Source organism: Lycium ferocissimum, chromosome 9 (assembly GCF_029784015.1).
Source record: "Lycium ferocissimum isolate CSIRO_LF1 chromosome 9, AGI_CSIRO_Lferr_CH_V1, whole genome shotgun sequence".
Classification (NCBI taxonomy): domain Eukaryota; kingdom Viridiplantae; phylum Streptophyta; class Magnoliopsida; order Solanales; family Solanaceae; genus Lycium; species Lycium ferocissimum.
The window spans coordinates 31,497,924-31,516,505 of record NC_081350.1 but is presented as its reverse complement, the minus strand read 5'-3'; the positions used below and the strand labels follow the sequence as shown (position 1 = coordinate 31,516,505).

At 34.1% G+C, this 18,582-nt stretch overlaps 1 protein-coding gene across 1 annotated transcript; it reads right to left on the bottom strand.

Annotated features, from left to right (window-relative positions):
• Window positions 1–4,404: 4,404 nt before the first annotated feature.
• Window positions 4,405–12,722, bottom strand: LOC132030274 (novel plant SNARE 11). The gene is made up of 10 exons (XM_059419838.1): window positions 12,285–12,722; window positions 11,725–11,817; window positions 9,774–9,867; window positions 9,637–9,674; window positions 8,625–8,713; window positions 7,381–7,460; window positions 6,278–6,334; window positions 6,076–6,168; window positions 5,917–5,991; window positions 4,405–4,864 (listed from the first exon to the last, which is right to left on the bottom strand). Exons 1-10 carry the CDS (start codon window positions 12,359–12,361, stop codon window positions 4,775–4,777), a joined length of 786 nt encoding a protein of 261 aa, XP_059275821.1. The 5' UTR covers window positions 12,362–12,722; the 3' UTR covers window positions 4,405–4,774.
• Between the last annotated feature and the right edge of the window lie 5,860 nt (window positions 12,723–18,582).

Genomic DNA, 18,582 nt, shown 5'->3' with positions numbered 1-18,582 from the left:
TGGACGAACACAACATAAAATGCTTGTACCACAAGTTTTACAAATTGCACACACAATAAATACTTGTACCAAGAGCTATATAAATTGTACACTTCAACAACTACCATTACTTTCAATTCCACGTGGACAATAAATTGTACACTTTAACCAACTACTTTTTAATTTCATGTGAACATATGTCATAGATCTTGAATATTTATTGTCTTCTCATGTATACATGTATGCACCGTCCGTGCACTTTTCATGTCACGTTGATTTTTCTTCTTATTATTAATTTTACCCTTCACATTAATTACTCATTTTCAAATCATTTTCCAAGGCTATTGACATTATACACCAATAAATATGAATATTATGGTAAAATATATACTCCCTCCATCCCATATTACTTGCCCACTTTCCGTTTTACATGGCCGTTAAAAAATCATAAATAAAAGATGTATTTTACTATCATACTCCTATCTCTCTCTAATAAAGGGAGCGACTTTTATCCCCGTTTTTCTTCTTTCTCAATACTTTAAACGTAAAGAGAGGACGAACAATTCTCCGACATATTTATTTCGCCCGTCCCTTTTACTTGTTCACTTTTGACTTTTCACGTTCTTTAACAGTTAAAAAATGAAATACATATTTTATCATAATATCCATATTTATTAGTGTAATATAGTCTCAGTAGCCTTAAAAAATGATTTGAAAATCAGTAATTAATGTGAAGGGTAAAATAAGAAGAAGAAAATTTTATTTCTCTTGATATGTTAACGTGGACAATTACTTTTGACTTTTCACGTTATTTAATAATTAATTTGGTGATTTACGATATAGCATATATCTTTCTAATTTTGATTTCTCGTAACAATTCTTTTTATCTATAATTGTTAATATAAAAAATTATAATGTAACTAATTTACCCCTTATTAACATATTTTTTAATTAATTTAATAAAAATATGTTATTAGTTTTGCTTTTAAAAAATCCAATATATACAACACAATGGTTCTTATATTTGGATCTGAACAGTTAATTAATTGAGATGGATATTAACTTGTCGGTATACATATGATATATTAAAGAATTTAAAAGAAAAAATCCAGGATCAAAATATTAATTTTTCCTCACCTTCTTACTAATTTTTTTTTTCACATCGATGAACAACTTTCTTTGTCATGACAATGACAAATTTTTAAAAATTATTTACAAAATACAAATCTTAAAAACTGGTTAATTAAAAAGTGAATAAAGCGTTACCGTAAAATTGCATTTTATGTATTGCTAGTGTTTTCTCTAAACTCCTATCAATTCCATTTTTTGTACGTAATACCATTTAATGAGACACAAAGCTTACTATCTGACGTAAATTATAACAAATTATTAAATAAATTTTCTTACATTTGTGTGTGTTGAAACAATAGAATCTTTTCCAAAATAATGTGTATACATAAAACAAGTCGACACCATATAATAATAATAATAATAATAATAATAATAATAATAAGAAATAAAGCCTCAAAAGTTAAATTGTCGTCTAGACGCGGACCAACTTATACTTCATAGTCCAAAAATAATTTCGATAACGAAAAGGTCTCTTGGCCACACTATTTTGGTCACAATGACCCAAATGAGGTAAATTTATATGATTGTTTAGGACAAATTTAATAATTTATGCTTACTTAATGTCATTTCTATCTTCTTCTTTTTAAAGTTTATTTTAATTTAAAATTGTACAATAGAGGCTATGGTGATTTTTACATAAGTGTGGCCAAATTTGGGTCAAATTGGTGTAGCCATTTAGCAACTCTCATTTGATAATTGCTTATGCAAAAATCTACGTAATCACTGGCGTAGACCAAAATTTCATTGTGCTGTACATTAACGCTTTAGACATGAATATAGTTTTACACGACTAATTAATGCTCTACAGCTTATAAATGAGAACCCATTGCCACGACCTTTAAATGTTGGATCTCTGGCACCAATAATGAAACAAGGTTTCGTCCTCAAATTTGTGTTCCCACGTGTATGTGGAATGGAGAATTCTTGTTATCAATTTGGTCAAACTTCTACGTGTAACGTTAGTTTTATTTTAATGATGTTGTTTAAAATCTCAGGTGTCTAAACCCTATGCCTTTCTATAATATATTACTTTGCATCGCATGCCCCATTTACTAAGAAATTAAAAGTTGAGATACTATTAAACTATAGAACCATTATAAATGCAATGGTAGTGATACATGAATTTTTGGGACTTAGTTTGACTTCTTAAGTCCACGGTAAACAGCCTGCTGATTTGGTCGATAATTTTTTAAAGAGAAAAGGCCAAATATATCCTTGACATACTGAAAATGGCTCACAATATCCTCCATCCACCTATTGGTTTAAATATATCCTCAATCTATTTTGTAGCTCAAGAATAGCCCTCAAACTAACACCCTAAGCCGAATGAATTTTTTCAATTTTAAAAAACGTGGTTTTTTCACTTAGTTTGTTGCGAAGATATACTTAGTACACCTACGCCTTTTTGCTGTGAAGATATAAGAAGGTTCAACTGGACTTAAAAAGTCGCTAAAACTTATGTATTTTTCTCAAGTGATATTAATAAAATTTGTCAATTTGGTTCGATTTTTCTAAATTAAAACCAAATCAAACTAAATAATGTCGGTTTTTTTTTTTTTTTCAAAAAAACCTCTATAATAATCAAATTAAAAATGTCAATTCGATTTGATTTGATTTTCGGTCAAAATTAAACATTCCTATCAGCGGGGGCCAGATTTTCCTCATTATTCATTGGTATATCCCGTGCACAAAAATCTTTACTATATTAAAGATGCTTCAGCCTCCATGGCATAATGTGGGTGATACGGACATGCACATGTCCTTTTTGAGTTTTGACATGCATCATTTTGTAATTATTTTCAAATTATATTATGCGGCCTTTGAGCTGTATGTTTCCCTTATTAAATTTTCATGTCATGATGCAGGCGTAATTATGAAATGGGTATAACATTCAGTTTGAGAGCATGAATTCGTAATACTTTTTTTTTTTACAATCACAATGGAAAATATGACCAGTTAATTACAGCACTGTTCCTTTAGGACGGTTGATCATTTAAATAGATTTAATTTTTAGCTGGAAGGCCACTATTTTTGTTAGCTTTCAGGAAATCATGACTTGGTTGGGTCATAGCAATTATTTCTGTGATATGTATGGTCAAATTTCCACTTTACGAAGCTAAAATTTATGTGATTGATCCAAAAAATAAAAAAGGCAAATAGGAACCTATGTGTATTGGACAAATAATGTTGTCACAGGCAGTTCAGATCTAAAAGTATAATTTGACAAACGCACTAAATTGTATACAATTGAAAAAGGAATAAGATTAATTATTTGCCACCGAGGCTTTGTCAAAAGGAAGTGAGAAAAGATGGTGGAGATTGGAGACTAGTTAGATGTTTATTGCTTGTTAATGATTTCGATTTTGTGCTTCTCACTAATTTTTTATTAACTGTGAGAAATAATTATCATGTTATTCTTGCTAACAATTGGTTTTCTAAATGCTCGAAAAATAGATATGCAAATGACGGCACCGCAGATATTATCACACCAATTACGAATTTACGACAATAACTATAGTACACTTCCGTCCATTGTTATTTGTCCAGCTTGGAAAATCGAGAGATACTTTACCAGTTGGAAACTTCAAGGTACCATTAGTGATTGCACAATTTTTAAAATATGTTTAATTGATTTCAACCATTAGATAATTAGGGGTGATCTATTAAAATTATCGTTCTATTTACGGCTCCTCAAGGGTATGTCAAGTCAATACAAGAAAACTAAAAAATGGACGGATGGAGTAATAGATGGGAGCTCAATACTAATGGCAGTTTTCTTTAATTATAACCCTCTCAACTAGCAGACAGTTACTTTTCCTAATAAATTTGAAGGAAAAGAAAACAAAGGAAAATAAGTACGTAAACGATAAAGCTTGAAGTATCTACATTACAGATTATATGTCATCAACAGATAACAGTAACATTAAGGGATTGTTCGGTTCAAAACTAGGTTATCCTGGGATTATAACCAGGATTATCTGTCTCACCTTGGAAAGATAATGTCATGACCGTGGTATAAAATTTGTTTTGATTTTAGACCATATCATCAACCAAACAAAAGATAAATTTAATCCCAAGTTTTATACTGGGATAAACTATTTAATCCCTCCAACCGAACGGCCCAAAATCCTTAGGTGGATTTATGTCAAATCAAACAACAACAAAGAATGGAAAGAGACAATAGTGGGCAGAATAGAAGGTTCCCAGAAGAAAAGAATACCAAAGTAATGGAAAATAATAATCCTGCTATTGATGTAGCGTCAACTTCTAAGAATAATAGAACAACAACTAAAATAGGTTCCACAAGTATATTAAAGATTAATGATGCTATTATACAATGCTGGTCTATGCACAAATCAACCAGTACCAAAGCTTTGTGTAGTTCAATTTTGCTCCATGGAAAAATTCCAATAGTTATCTAGAATACAGATAATAATCATACAAACAAATATCATATAAATCTATGCCATTAAACATCACAAAGAATGGAAAACTATCATTACCAAACAGAAGGTGGGAGATCCTTCTTTCTGAACCAGGTACTTCTTCATTCCTTGTCTTGCTTGTGTGCTCGGCCACTCTCTGTTCTTAAGTCAAAAACCAAGTAAATCCACCGAGAAGCAAATAATGAATTATCCTTGTGAATATGGTTTGCTTCGAGATTTCAGTAAGGATAAGCAAGTAATCTTCGGCTGGGTGCTGGAGGGGCTAATCCAGGGATGTCCCGGATGTCTTTGTTATGTGGGTTTACTATCTGCAAATCCAAAAATTAAAGTAGCTTTAGCCTCAACGTGTGTTATTATTCCACCAAATACCAATGACAACATAACATCAAATAGAATTTTATTTTTGAGGGGCAAAGCATGATTGAGCCTTATGAAGAATTGAACAGTGGGTTCCATCAATGGTACTTCTCCAATTCTGGAATTTCTATAAACTGATGCCTTCTAATTTCCATCGTTGCTGCTAACAACTGGGACTTAAGTCGAAAGCCATATATCTAACCAAAACCCCTTCAGGTACACATGACTAACAAACGAATGGTAATGCTGCACTAATGACAAAATAATGGAAATGCAAGTTGTTCTTCATAAAACTATACATCAAAATTTCCATTATCTCCTATTCAAAGATTAGCTACCCACCTTGCACCGCACTTTTCTATGTGCTATTGTGACTTTTACTTTATGAGTACTTGATAATTGGGCTAGCTAGTAAACATTCATAAAATGCAGCACTAACAATGGATAAATTACATATATGTGCTCCCAACCAATATTAGATATAACAAAAGCCTTATTAAGATAACTAGCAACAGAACTTCTTTTGCTAGATACTTCATAAGCTGTAGTTTATGTGCTGAAGTACCTACCATGACAGATAGTAGGCCATTAGGCTCTATAGTAGTTTTATGGTTAAAAGGGACAAGATATTGTACCATGAAGTTCTAGATGAGTGAGTACACACCCCACCCTCCCCAACTTGTCGGATCACACTTGGTATGTTGTTGTTGTTGTCACCGAAGTTCTAGATGGGCGCATATCCAAATAAAGCGAAAAAAAATGTAATTGCCAGCAAGGTACTAACATTTTAATGTCAAGTATAAGACTACTACAGTGTTGCGAGCTGGATAAAGTTGAAGGTGGCAATTTAAGTACATTTGATGAAATTCAAAAAAGATGCTTGGATATGCTTACTATGCGAAAAAACAAAATTTGATAAGTAGTCCTAATATGAGAAATGTTTAAGAGTATGAAACAAATATACATTTGGTAACACTACAGAAGAAGGGGGAAGACGTCTGACCTTCACAATAATGATTGCTACGACCCCAACCACAATCAGAAAGAGCAAACCCATAATACAACGATCAGTTGCAACCTAAAGAAGGATCTTATTTAGAGTCGCCAGATGACATAAAAAGAAAAGGTAATGAAAGAGAGATTGCAAAATTTAGAAATTGACCTGCCTACCGAGTTCCTTGACCAACTGTGTAGCCTTCTTTATCGAGAAATGGATTGAGTCTAACTCATTCACTATCCGGCTCATTTGTTCAGTCTGGGCAAGCAGGTACATATAAGAGTTAGGACAAAGCAAGGGCAACAAGAAAAAATATAAGATCATGGTCTTGCATCTTAAACATGTCAGTTTTCTCCAAATAATATACCTGTGCCTTCAATGCTGCAGCAGTCTCAGTTCCAACATTTACAGTTTCATGAACCACCTGCGGAAAAAAGAGTATGTAAAAGCCATTCTACAGAACATGAAGCAAAGAGTCAAAACCCCTAGTTCACAGGACTCACTTCTCAAATGGTATCATATGTCCTGCTTTAACTAGCTCCCAATACAAATGAGGATTGTGCAGGAAAAGAAATGTCTGTTTAATCTACTGGCTAAGTTACAATAAATCATTGCTCATTTCAGTAGTTTCAAATCCTGATGACGAAATATTAGGGCGTTGTTATGGAATCTCTTAAAAGTGGAGCAAATGAAAAACCGTATAGTTCATAATCTATATTTCAAAAAAAGAAAAGAGAACAAACTATTTTTCGTTTGATCCAGATTTCATTTAGTCCTTTGGCTATAATATATACCTAATCAATGTTATATTCAACCTTAACTTGGGAATCTATTAGTCCAAAACATTCACAAAAAAGGCAGATGATAGCATTCCATATAGTATGATGTTGCAATGAGTTAAAAATGATGTTAGAAGCCATGCCCTTTTTTTCTGTATCACACCAAATCCCAGCTAGGTTCCACATTAAGTTGCCATATCCTTTTTTTCTGTATCAAACCAAATCCCAGCTAGGTTCCACGCTAAGTTCCCCATTTGGAGTGAAATGAATCTAGACTGTCCTATTAATTACCAACTTTTATCCCAAAATATTGGGATGTGCACTCTACTGAATTCAGAACAAGCTAGCTCTCACTCAGTCCTGATCAGAGGACCTCCAAAACACTATCAAATATCTCAAAAGAAACAACAACCCCAAAACTGAAAAATGGAAATAAAATGAAAAGAAGCAAAATGTTTCTCATCTTAAAGGTACTGAAGGATTTTAAGCAAGGACCATAACAGCATTTCATTTCTTTATTGTATAATTTGTTAGTCAGAAAATGGAGGGAAGAGAAACTCAAATCATCATGAACCAACTGGTGATACTGTTTGAGATTCGACTTAGCATTACAAAAATCATTCACCAACTGGTGATACCGTTTGAGATTCGACTTAGCAATACAAAAACATTTCATTAAGGAAATACCAACCTTTTTTGACCTCTCAATGACCTGATCTGTCTCATCCATCATCCTATTCCCTTGATCCATCAGCTGTTGATTGCTCATATCTGTAATGTTACATTAGCACTCAGAAAGCTATAGGGACAATTGCTTTAAATATTTTTGAAACTTTAGGTAAGAATTAAAATCAATGAGGTCAAAGTTCCCTTGCAAGTTGTCAAAACAGCCATGTATTGCAAAAGTCAATGACAACGCAACATGCAGCAAAAGAGATTCATTCACTTGAGAGGGAGAAATGAGCTCTTGTTAAATAGGATGATTAGCTTGAATTAGTAGTGTCAAAAGATTCAAGAGAATCAAATCAGAACGGCACAGTTCTACATGTCTTTATATACGTATATGTACATAAATGTGTGTCAATTATGTATGTAAAAAGACAAGTCATTAATATGTCAAATTGAATCATGATGATGTACACAAGGCAACCTAGTTCTACTTTCAGATTTGGCTTAAACAGCTCCTGATATTTGAACCAGACAAAAGAATGTCACTCTGAATCACACCCCTCTTGACCATATTTTTCATTCCATTAGCTTTGGCACATAATTGCACCTCCCATACTACTCTCACATATACAGAGGATGCCTCTTTCATTATTACAGTCTTCCGATCAGGACTATGCAATTTGACTTGCGGCAATTCATAAAGTGAAGGTTAATTGTACATTGGTTTAATGTTAAGGAAGATGAAGTGTCAATAACTTTCCTTTTGTATCTTGGAAAGTGATAAGCGTTGTCTAGTGTAACTTCAATTCTCACACCAACCATAAGCCCAAACATAATGAACACGGAAGAATATCCTTTCTAATAATTTAAGTTATAAGACATTTTCATCAATTGTAGAAAGACGCTTATTATAATATGGATTATGCAAGGTAACCTTCTAAACTGTGTATCAATCTCAGCCAGATCCTACCAGCAAAAAGTAGCATTCTTTCAATGGCAGCTTCCACTACCCCACCCAACCAACAAAATAACAGAAAAGAAACCTCAAAACCAGCTCTTCAGCTTAGAAACAAGTGAGAACAATTTTTTTTTTAAGAAGGATACGACTACCAATCACCAGATGAGAGCCAAGAAGAAATACATTATACTTCAGTCCAAAAGAAAGCATAATATATTTCGAAACTCGAATTGCAGCAGATAAGAACAAAATGATAAGTTAAATGAAGGATGAATATAATAAAATGCAAAAATGAAAGATATGGTTACTTGAAGCTAGCAAGCCATTGTCTTCAGCAAACCCTTCACCAGGACCCTCAAAAAGATCTACTCGCTTGTTCTCAATATTGCTTGCGTATCTAGAGAATCACAGACAGAAAAATTAAGTCAACGGTGCAGAAAAATAAGAGAAAGAATATACAATAAAACCAAAGTTGGGGTTTCTTGTTCGTCTGATACAAACATAAGTTCTACTTCACTTTATCAACAAAAAAACATAAGTGCTACTTCTGCGTGTTCACCAAAGGAAGAAACATTGTCTTAATCTCTAACCATCCTTGAGTAGCGTACTTAGCAATAAAAACTATAATCTTGGACCTTCATTTTTATATCTAGCCTTTAGGTCCTCACCAAATTCATCTCCCCAGAAAACTGAAGAGTAACTATCAACATGTATAATCCAACTCCTGAAACAGAAGTTACTGTCGATTTCCTCAACTAGTATCACAAATTTAAGGAGTATATTGAGTATAAATAACTCATAAATAAGCTGGAAACCCTTTACTATGTCCAAGTCAGGAACCCCATGTTAATATACAAGTGATATACTCCGTACTATGTTTTTATCAGTTGTTAAATTTAATGATTCTAACTCTGCTGCATATTCCTGGGTTCATTTGTGGGCCTAAAGTCTTGAGGGAAGAAAACTCACTTTTATAGCCTTGCAGGCACATTCAAGGAAATACTGTTTAAAGTGTTGCAGCCGCTTTCACCAGTATTACAGTCAATTACCACAAGGCAAAGCTCACAATATTAAATCCCAAAGGCAGCTTCATGGTGGGAAAGAAAAGACTCATAAAATCGTAAAGGTGCTCATAAAATCGTAAAGGTGCTAACAAACAACTTGCTCTAGAACAGAACAAGTATAATCTCTCTATGCAAAGATATTTGAAGAAAGCAGGTATTTTGATTGATGAAACTTAACTAAAAGTAAAGCAGTTCAAAATCAGCGTACTAATAAAATGAAGTAGCAAAAGTGTAAAGCTATCCGAAAAACACTTACTGTTTTTTCAGAGCAACATAAGAGTTCAACTCTTTGATCTGCAAAGTAAGATGAGAAAAGACGAGATCAGTTCAGAAAAAAGAAGAATCATTCATTGTGGCATCAACATTATAGAAAAGCTTCCGAATGAACCAGACCATTGATTGCTTCTTCTCAGTCAGCATCTTGGTGGTGTCTGCATCACTTTTATATTCCAAATCCTTTGCTTCTCTGTCAAACTCCTTGATAAGCCTGTCAAAAAAATTAGTCATCATTGCATGTGCAATTAATTGTCTGTCAGTGCATGGTTGTATATCAATATAGTTCTGTTACCAGAATTTTCAAGGAAAACAAAGGAGAAAGCAACTAACAATTCTCCAAATCACTCTTGCATGCTTGTCATAATCCAAATTGACCACAAGGATTCCAATTACACACTACAAAAACATTAACGCTTTGTCGTTTCATTTGGATCTCAAAACTTTGTGAGGAAAAAACCAGACAATGGAAAGCAAATCAATCCAACAATTTTATGTTCTTCAACCTCTTTGGATGTTCAAGAATATAATACTAACCATCAATGATGGCATCAATGAGGATCACTATTCTCGTTGTGGAGAGATTGAAAATTGATTATGGTTGCCAATCAATATTCTTTGCTAAGTTCATCTCTGTCAGAGGCTCAGAGCCCATCTCAACTGGCTTCACCGTGAAGTTGATCAAATGAATGCTCAAACAGGAGCTGGAAATGGTAAATGAGAAGAAAACCCAGATAGACAAATCTTCTGGTTCGGATTCGTTTGTGAGAGCCAAATTTTTTCTGTTTGTTTTCTCACACTTTTTTTGTGGATTTTTCTCTATAAACAATAATGTTTTCTTCACCAGTTCCCCCAATTTTTCCCCGACTAATTTCTTTTTGTTTTTCTTTATATATAATGGTAGCGTCCAGGCCAACTTGCCCGCACCTAGACTATTTCACTAGTTACCTGCTACCTTCCACTAGTACAGGTATCGGATAACTCTGTTCACTAAGGCTTAGGCAGATAAGAAGAAATCACCTCATGTTTTTTGTCTCTGATGGGATTTGAACTCTAGTCTCCAAGGTTTGCACCCCCTTTATTGACCCTTGGGTGCTCTTCCTGACTAATTTCTTAGCATCCAATTGCAGAAAAACACTTTCTCGGGAAACTACTTTTCCTTTCATCTGCAATTTCCAAGCTCCAAAACCTAGCTATGTGCCAAACTTACAAGTGGTATAGTTTGGCATTCTACAACCAACCTGATGTACATCTTAAAATGCTACGCTCTTAAGCAGGAAGTTTATGCAAAATACTGTATTTGCTTTCTTCTGGGTACTGACAAAGGAATAGTAATTATTTGGCGTCTCATTGAACGATCAACTGAGACAGTTCGTCAACATGAAACAACTTCATATTGATCTCACCCATCAGAATTCTGAAAAGTCTAATCAGAATTTGCAAAAACTACGATACAAAAATCAGTTTATTTTCCATTTCATCCTAGAGATTACATCTTCCAACATCAGATAAAAACCCCGTGACTCTTAAGTTAGTGGCATATGGTATTAAACTACACTAATTTAGTAATTTTTCATTTACTGGAACGTGACAATTCCTGACAGGTATTTTTGTTTCTTTTAAATCCAAAATATGTAGCACTTGGACACAATTTGAACTGCAACCAACTCCACCCACCTGAGCTTTGCATCTTATATGAGCTTACATTGCTAGTTCAACTTCAACTCGAATAAAGGATTGTTACGGAGGTTCACGGGGCAGAGTAACACTAGTCAAAATCCACAATATTGAAGTAAAATGGATATGGAGGACTCATAAAGTCAACCCCAACTGCTTCAGGATGGACGCATACTAGCAATTGTTACCATTATTGTTGTATCATTTGCAAGTAAGCACCTTTATTGACAGTTTCTGTCTAAAATCCAATTCATGAAAGCAAAAAGATCAAAACTTTCTTCTACATCGAAAATAAAGTTCACCATTTCCCATACTTATAGTATATAGTATATGCAAATGCAGATTGCAAAATCAAACATATAAATAAATCACCAAAGGAATCTGCAAACAATACCTCTTACATTCTCGCATCTTTCCTGTTAGCTCCTCCAACTGCCTGCTCTGCCTATTCGAGTCCTTAATCTTCTCCAATTTCTGAAATCCATTTCTTCAACAAAATACAAAAAACCAATAAGGGGAATTTTTCAAAAATATACAGCCCAACATAAAATATTTACAGCATGTAGCCCAATATACAATATCATACAACCTTATACATGAGGGAAAGCATCATACATAATGTATCAACCTTGTATAAAAGTTTATAAAAGGTGTTTATACACAAATATGAACATTCATGCAATACTCCCGTTGTCCCAATTTTTGTGATATAGTTCAGATTTCGAGAGTCAAACCTCTTTATTTTGACCATTCAGGCATACAATCTTTTAAGTTTTTCGAAAAAATAAGAAACTATCTTAAAATTAAGTACAATAATAATTAACAAATATTTAAAGGGCATATGAATATATCGTCTTGTACGACTCTCGAAATCCGAACTGTATCACATAAATTAGGACAGAGCGGGGTACATTTTTACTGAAATAATTAGAAAGGAAAACTAAAAATGCTTACGAAAGAGCTCGAAAAAGATCCGAAATCTGTCCCTCAATTTCACCAAGCTCTTCGCTAAGACCAGATAACGAAGCCATTCCTCAAAGTTAACAAAAATACAACCAAAACACAAACAATGTCGATCCTTAAAAGATCGAAAAACAACTCAAAACATCGCAAAAACAATCTAACTCCTCGAAAATTCAACGATCGGATCGAAAAAACTTTCAACAATTTGAAACTTTCGGTTATTCCAAATTCGATTATCACACAATGCAGATTCAAATCGGGTAAACAAAATTAGGAAAATTAATGGATCTAATTGTAGATCTGATGAAAGTTGAGGTTGTAGGGTATGAAAATTTTAATTTTTGTTTATTATTATTGCAGGGATATGAGAAGGTGACCACAATGTATGAGCTGGTCTCGTGATTTTGCAGGCATTTTTTTTTTCAATATTTTATATTTTTTCGGCCAATAATTTTTTTGAGAATTTAAAAGCTTGAGCGTTTTGGAGGGGTTTTTGGACAAGGTTTAAAAAAAGGGAAGAAAGGAAAATGGAAATGGTAATTACCCGCTCCGGCTCAATTTGTTTGACATTTTTCGCTTTTCGAGAGTCAAATGAGTTATTCTTTGACCGTAATTTTTACATACTTTCTCTGTTCACTTTTAGTTGTCCACTTTTGACTTTGCACGCTTTTTAAGATTTAATAAATGAAGTATATATGAGTAATTAATGTTAAGGGTAAAACAAGAAAAAAATTATCTTTTATTGATATGCTAAAGTGGACGTTAAAAGTGAAAATTTATTTTTAGTACAGTGGATAAGTAAAAGTAAACGGATGGAGTATGTCTTTTAAATATTTTAAATTGTTAATTATGGTGGCTTATAGTACTTTTTTGTAGTTTTCAAATATGTAAATTTTATTTCAAAAATTTTAGAGATTTTATGTACAAACACACAATCAAAATTAAGAAAGTTTGACTATCAAAAAATGAGAAGTGTGGACAGAAGAGTATCCAAATTGGGACAGAAGAGTATTAAGTAGGCTTAATATATAGTGAGCCCCTGGGATATTCATTAGGCCGCTCGAACTAAATCATGTTTCAATTAAACACCTCAACTTTTTATAAAGAGTTCCTATTAGATATTTTCGGTCCAAAATTTTAAAAAAAATCACGTGTGTTCTCTTTCGTTTATTAGATAGTTAAGTTAACTACATAAAATATGTATCTCCTTTAATTATACACATTTGAACCCCCCGCGCATTTTTTGTTTGAGGTTGATACGTATAATTAAAGGAGATGACATATTATATGATTAACTTAATTACTAGACAAATGAAAACACGTAAAAAAAAATCTATAATTTGAATAAAAAATGTTTAGCTGGAATAATTTTTAGGAGTTAAGGTGTTCAATTAAAAGATGGCTTAATTTAAGTATCTAAGTGGAATATCCTTACAAATTTAAGGGGCTGACTATGTAATAAGCCTCATAATTAGTCAAAGCTTAGTAAATTAGCGTAATGGATTAATTTAGTATTAACCGATGTTTGCGCAGTTCAAAACGGGTTTGCATGAAAATGATTGATAGGGTCCACCGAGCGTTTACTTTGTTTCGGATTTTCAGGTGGTTTGTGTCTATAATGGTCCGAAACATAGATTACTTGTCATGGGCCCATTTTGAGTAGTTACTAGGGCAATTCGCAGAATTGCCCTTCTTTTGGGGTGGTCTTTAAATTTTGCCCCTCATATTTGAAATGTTTAAATTTTCGCCTAACACCCGTAGGTCCAGATTCGAACCCACGCGCAATCAAAATTTTACAAAAAATTCGCCAAGGCGGTTTAAATTTCGCTATACGCCAACGGCGTACAACTTGTTAAGGAATTACGTTTATGCGGACCGTATACACATTACTGTATAAATGGCTTGGATCTTGTCATAAGTATGCGGGTCCCGGCGTAAACTTTGATAATTAAATAAAAGTTATGCTTGGTGAAACATACTTTTAATGGCAAACTTTTATCTTAGGATCCGGCGTAACTTTGTGAAGGAATTATCAAGTTATGCGGACCGGCATCTTATGCCTCTCACATAAAGGCATAAGTATCTTGCAGGTCGGCCATAACTTTGATAATTCCTTCACAAAGTTATCGGTGGGGGCATACTTTTAATGAACGAAACTTTTATGCGGTTGGCGTAACTTTGTGAAGGAATTATCAAAGTTATGCGGACCGACTGTCTGTCTCGCCCACAAGGCATAAGTATGCGGTAAACATAACTTTGGTAATTCCTTAACAAAAGTATGCGGGTCCGACGTAGCGAAATTTAAACTCTCGCTTTGCGAATTTTTTTAAAATTTTGTTGCGCGTGGGTTCGAACCTGGAACCTATGGGTGTTAGCCGAAGGGCAAATTTTAAAGATTTCAAATATGAGGGGCAAAATTTAAAGACCACCCCAAACGAAGGGCACTCCGCGCAAAAAAATGTAGTTACTACAAGAGCCAAATATAACATTCGTTATACTTTGGGCCCAAACATACTCCTACCGTTATATTTTGGGGTCAAATATATACCTCATCCATTAAAGTCGTGGTTGTCATACATTTGATGAGATGGATGCCACGTGGCATGCCACTTCAACATTCCTAAGCCATTTTACCCCTCTCCTCTATTTGTTTTTCCACTACTAAAATTTCTTTTCTCTCCATTGCCATTGCCACCATTACCGCCACTACGAACACGCCCTCCGGGATTATTATTCCTTCCTCCAATTTACTACTTCCCATCGTCACTACCCACAGCCAAATTGGAAACAAACTTAAATTTCCACTTAATGTTACTAATATCATAATTTTAAAAAGAAAACAAAATTGATTAAGCAACATTGCTCAAAAAATATCTAAACAGGATTTCTGAATTTAAGGCAAGACCAATCAATTTCTTTTTAGATAAGTGAAGGCAAGAACCAATTCCTTGAGCTGCTGACAAAGTTGGAACCTTTTGAGAGCATGACATTTCTTTGGCCAAACGCTTCCCTGTTGAAAATTTTTGTGAGTTCCCTTTTAACAGAATACGAACACACCCTTGTCCGACGTGACCATCCTTTTCGGTAAGAACACTACAAAGGAAATCAAACACTTGCAAGGGGTCGATTTTTGTTATTCATGGATATAACTGTTGGATTCAGAATGGTGTTTTGTTTGAATAATATAGAGATGGTCTTGGTGGCGGTAATGGTGGCAATTATGGTGGAGGGGAAAAAATTTTAGTGGTGGAAGAACAAATAGAGGGAAGGGGTAAAATGGGTTAGGGGTGTTGAGGTGGCATGCCACGTGGCAGCCATCTCATCGAATGTGTGGTAGCCACGTAGGATCGGATGTTCATCTTGGTCAACTTTAACGGATGAGGGGTATATTTGAACCCTAAATATAATGATAGGGGTATATTTGGCCCCAAAGTATAACGAAGGGTATATTTAGCTCTTTTCTCATAGTACAAGGGTATATTTGACCATTTTCCTTTTTTTTTTTTTGCGCTAATCGTTTCGCTTGGGAATTATGTTTCTATCATAAAGTATTATATTTGCCGATGACAGTAATTTCATCCTTTCATATAAAGAGTTCAACCCGGTGCATAAAACATTCAGTATTAGCAGAATTGAGAAAGGGCCGCGCCTCTAGAGGTGTGACGTAGACAATTTATCCTATTGCTTTCACTACTCGAACTCGTGACCTATAAGTTCACACGAAAACAACAGTAATTTCACCGTTTCATATAAAGGTCAATGGGATGAATTTGCCGAGTTAATTATGTCATCTTCTATGTTCCTTCATCTTATTTTATGCACCAAAAAAATCAATAGAATATTCATTGTAATGATACATCAAAACAGTGGTGAAGATTTTACGAAAAAATGTTCATTTTTTTTGCACGGATTGCCCTTCTTTTGGGTGGTCTTTAAATTTTGCCCCTCATATTTGTAGTCTTTAAATTATACCCCTCATATTGCTGGTCTTTAATTTTTGCCCTTTGCGTTGCAACCCTGAGCATTCACGTAGAAATCATGAGGTTCTGGGTTCGAACTCCCGCTCAAGCATAAATTAAAAAAAAAAAAAATTGCATAGCAAGGTTTGGATCGCGTTGTATCACCGGGACCGATACACTTGTTAAGGAATTACCAAAGTTATCTTGGGACCCGACATACTCATGCCTTATGAGCAGACTTGGCATAAGTATGCCGGGTCCAGCATAACTTTGGTAAATCCTTAACAAGTTTATGCCGGGTCCGACATACTTATGGGCAAACTTTTAATAGGCAAACTTTTAGTTAAACCTTAACTAAAAGTCTTTTTCTTGTTATGCCTTATGGGGCAAACTTTTAATTAAGGCACAACTAAAAGTATGCCCCATAAGGCATAACAAGAAAAAGACTTTTAGTTAAGGTTTAACTAAAAGTTTGCCTATTAAAAGTTTGCCCATAAGTATGTCGGACCCAGCATAAACTTGTTAAGGATTTACCAAAGTTATGCCGGACCCGATATGCCCCATAAGGCGGAACTTTTCTTTAAGGCATAACTAAAAATTTGCCTTATAAGACAAAGTCTATGTCTTAAGGAAAAGTTATGCCTTATGGCATACTTTTAGTTATGCCTTAACTAAAAGTCTATCTCATAAGGCATAACTAGGAAAAGACTTTTAGTTAAGGCTTAACTAAAAGTTTGCCCATTAAAAGTTTGCCCATAAGTATGCCGGACCCGGCATAAACTTGTGAAGGAATTACCAAAGTTATGCCGGACCCGGCATACTTATGCCAAGTCTGCCCATAAGGCATAAGTATGCCGGGTCCGGCATAACTTTGGTAATTCCTTCACAAGTTTATGCCGGTGGAGGTATAACGAAATTTAAACTCTGCCTTGCGAATTTTTTTTTAATTTTTGACTGAGTGGGGGTTCGAACCTGGAACCCATGGGTTTTAGGCGAAGGGAAAAATTTAAAGATTTCAAATATGAGGGGCAAAATTTAAAGACCACCCCAAAAGAAGGGCAATTCTGCGAATAATTAGCTATTTAACTTTGTGAAATGATTTCAATTTATCGCCCATTAATAGTTTGGATTAAATATATCTCATCCTTATAAGATTTGTCCAAATGTGTCCTTATTTATGAATATGGGAACTTTCCAATACATTGGTCTTTTTGTAGAGAAATATAGTCAAATTTTGTGAAATGATCTAAATTTGTCATTTGTTAATAGTTTATGTCAACACATTATTATCAATAACAAAAAATTGTGCGGATTTCCCCTCATATGGAATGGTCTTTAATTTTTGCCTCTACTTCTCATTTAATAAAAATTTATGGGCCAAAGTAACCTTATTCGCTGGTCTATGAAACCAGAGACTCGGGTTACCATAGCAGAGGGAAAAAATAAATCGCAAGACAGGAATTCATGGCAAATTATGCCGATTCAGGCAAAAGTTATGTCTTAAGGCATAATTCTGTAGTATTGAAAAGGCATAACTATGAAATCTTCTCTTAAGGCATTTAAATATCCTATGAGATCTTGCCTTTAGGCATAACTTTTGCCTATGTACTGAAAAGGCATAGTTCTATATTCTATGTAGTTCCGTTTCCGGCATAGTTTTGTAACAGAACTTAATTTCTGCAAAACTATGCCGGACAAGGCATACTTTCCATACAAACTATGCCTTAAGGTATGAACTTACGCCTTAAGACATAACTTTTGCTCGAATAGGCATAATTCTACGAAATCTTGCTGGGGTTCAAATAGTTTCGGCCACTTAAAAGTGTTGAAGGTAAAAATTAAAGACCAGCAATTTGAAGGGCAAAAGTTAAAGACTACCCTTGAAATAGGGCATTTGTGTGAATGATCCTATTAATATTGGTCCAAATATGTTCTTATTCATTAAGGCGGAGGTTTCCAACACATGCATCTTTTATTAAAGAAAAAGGGTCAAATTTGCAATTGAACTTTGTGAAATGATCTAAATTTGTTATCCATTTATAGTTCGGACAAATATATCCCCGTCTTTATAAGATTGGTTTAAAAATTGCCCTTATTCACTAAGTGGGAGGTTTTCAACTTGTGGATCTTTTTTACAAAGAAAAATAGTCAAGTTTATCATTGAATCTTATGAAATTGTCTAAAGTAGACATCCGTTAATAATTTTGATCAAATATTTCCATGTCGATATACAGTTGCGTACGCAGGATTTTTCATAAGCAGTGTCACCATATAAAAGAGTGAACAACTGAATAAATCACTACAATGATATCACATTATAAAAAGATAAC

Excerpts from the sequence above, each read along its gene's own strand:
- LOC132030274 (XM_059419838.1), bottom strand. The coding sequence starts at position 12,361 with ATGGCTTCGTTATCTGGTCTTAGCGAAGAGCTTGGTGAAATTGAGGGA. Across the intron at positions 6,335-7,380 it reads TCATTGAGAGGTCAAAAAAG|GTGGTTCATGAAACTGTAAA; the intron begins GTTGGTATTTCC and ends TTTTTTCCGCAG. Across the intron at positions 4,865-5,916 it reads TAGCAATCATTATTGTGAAG|ATAGTAAACCCACATAACAA; the intron begins GTCAGACGTCTT and ends TTGGATTTGCAG.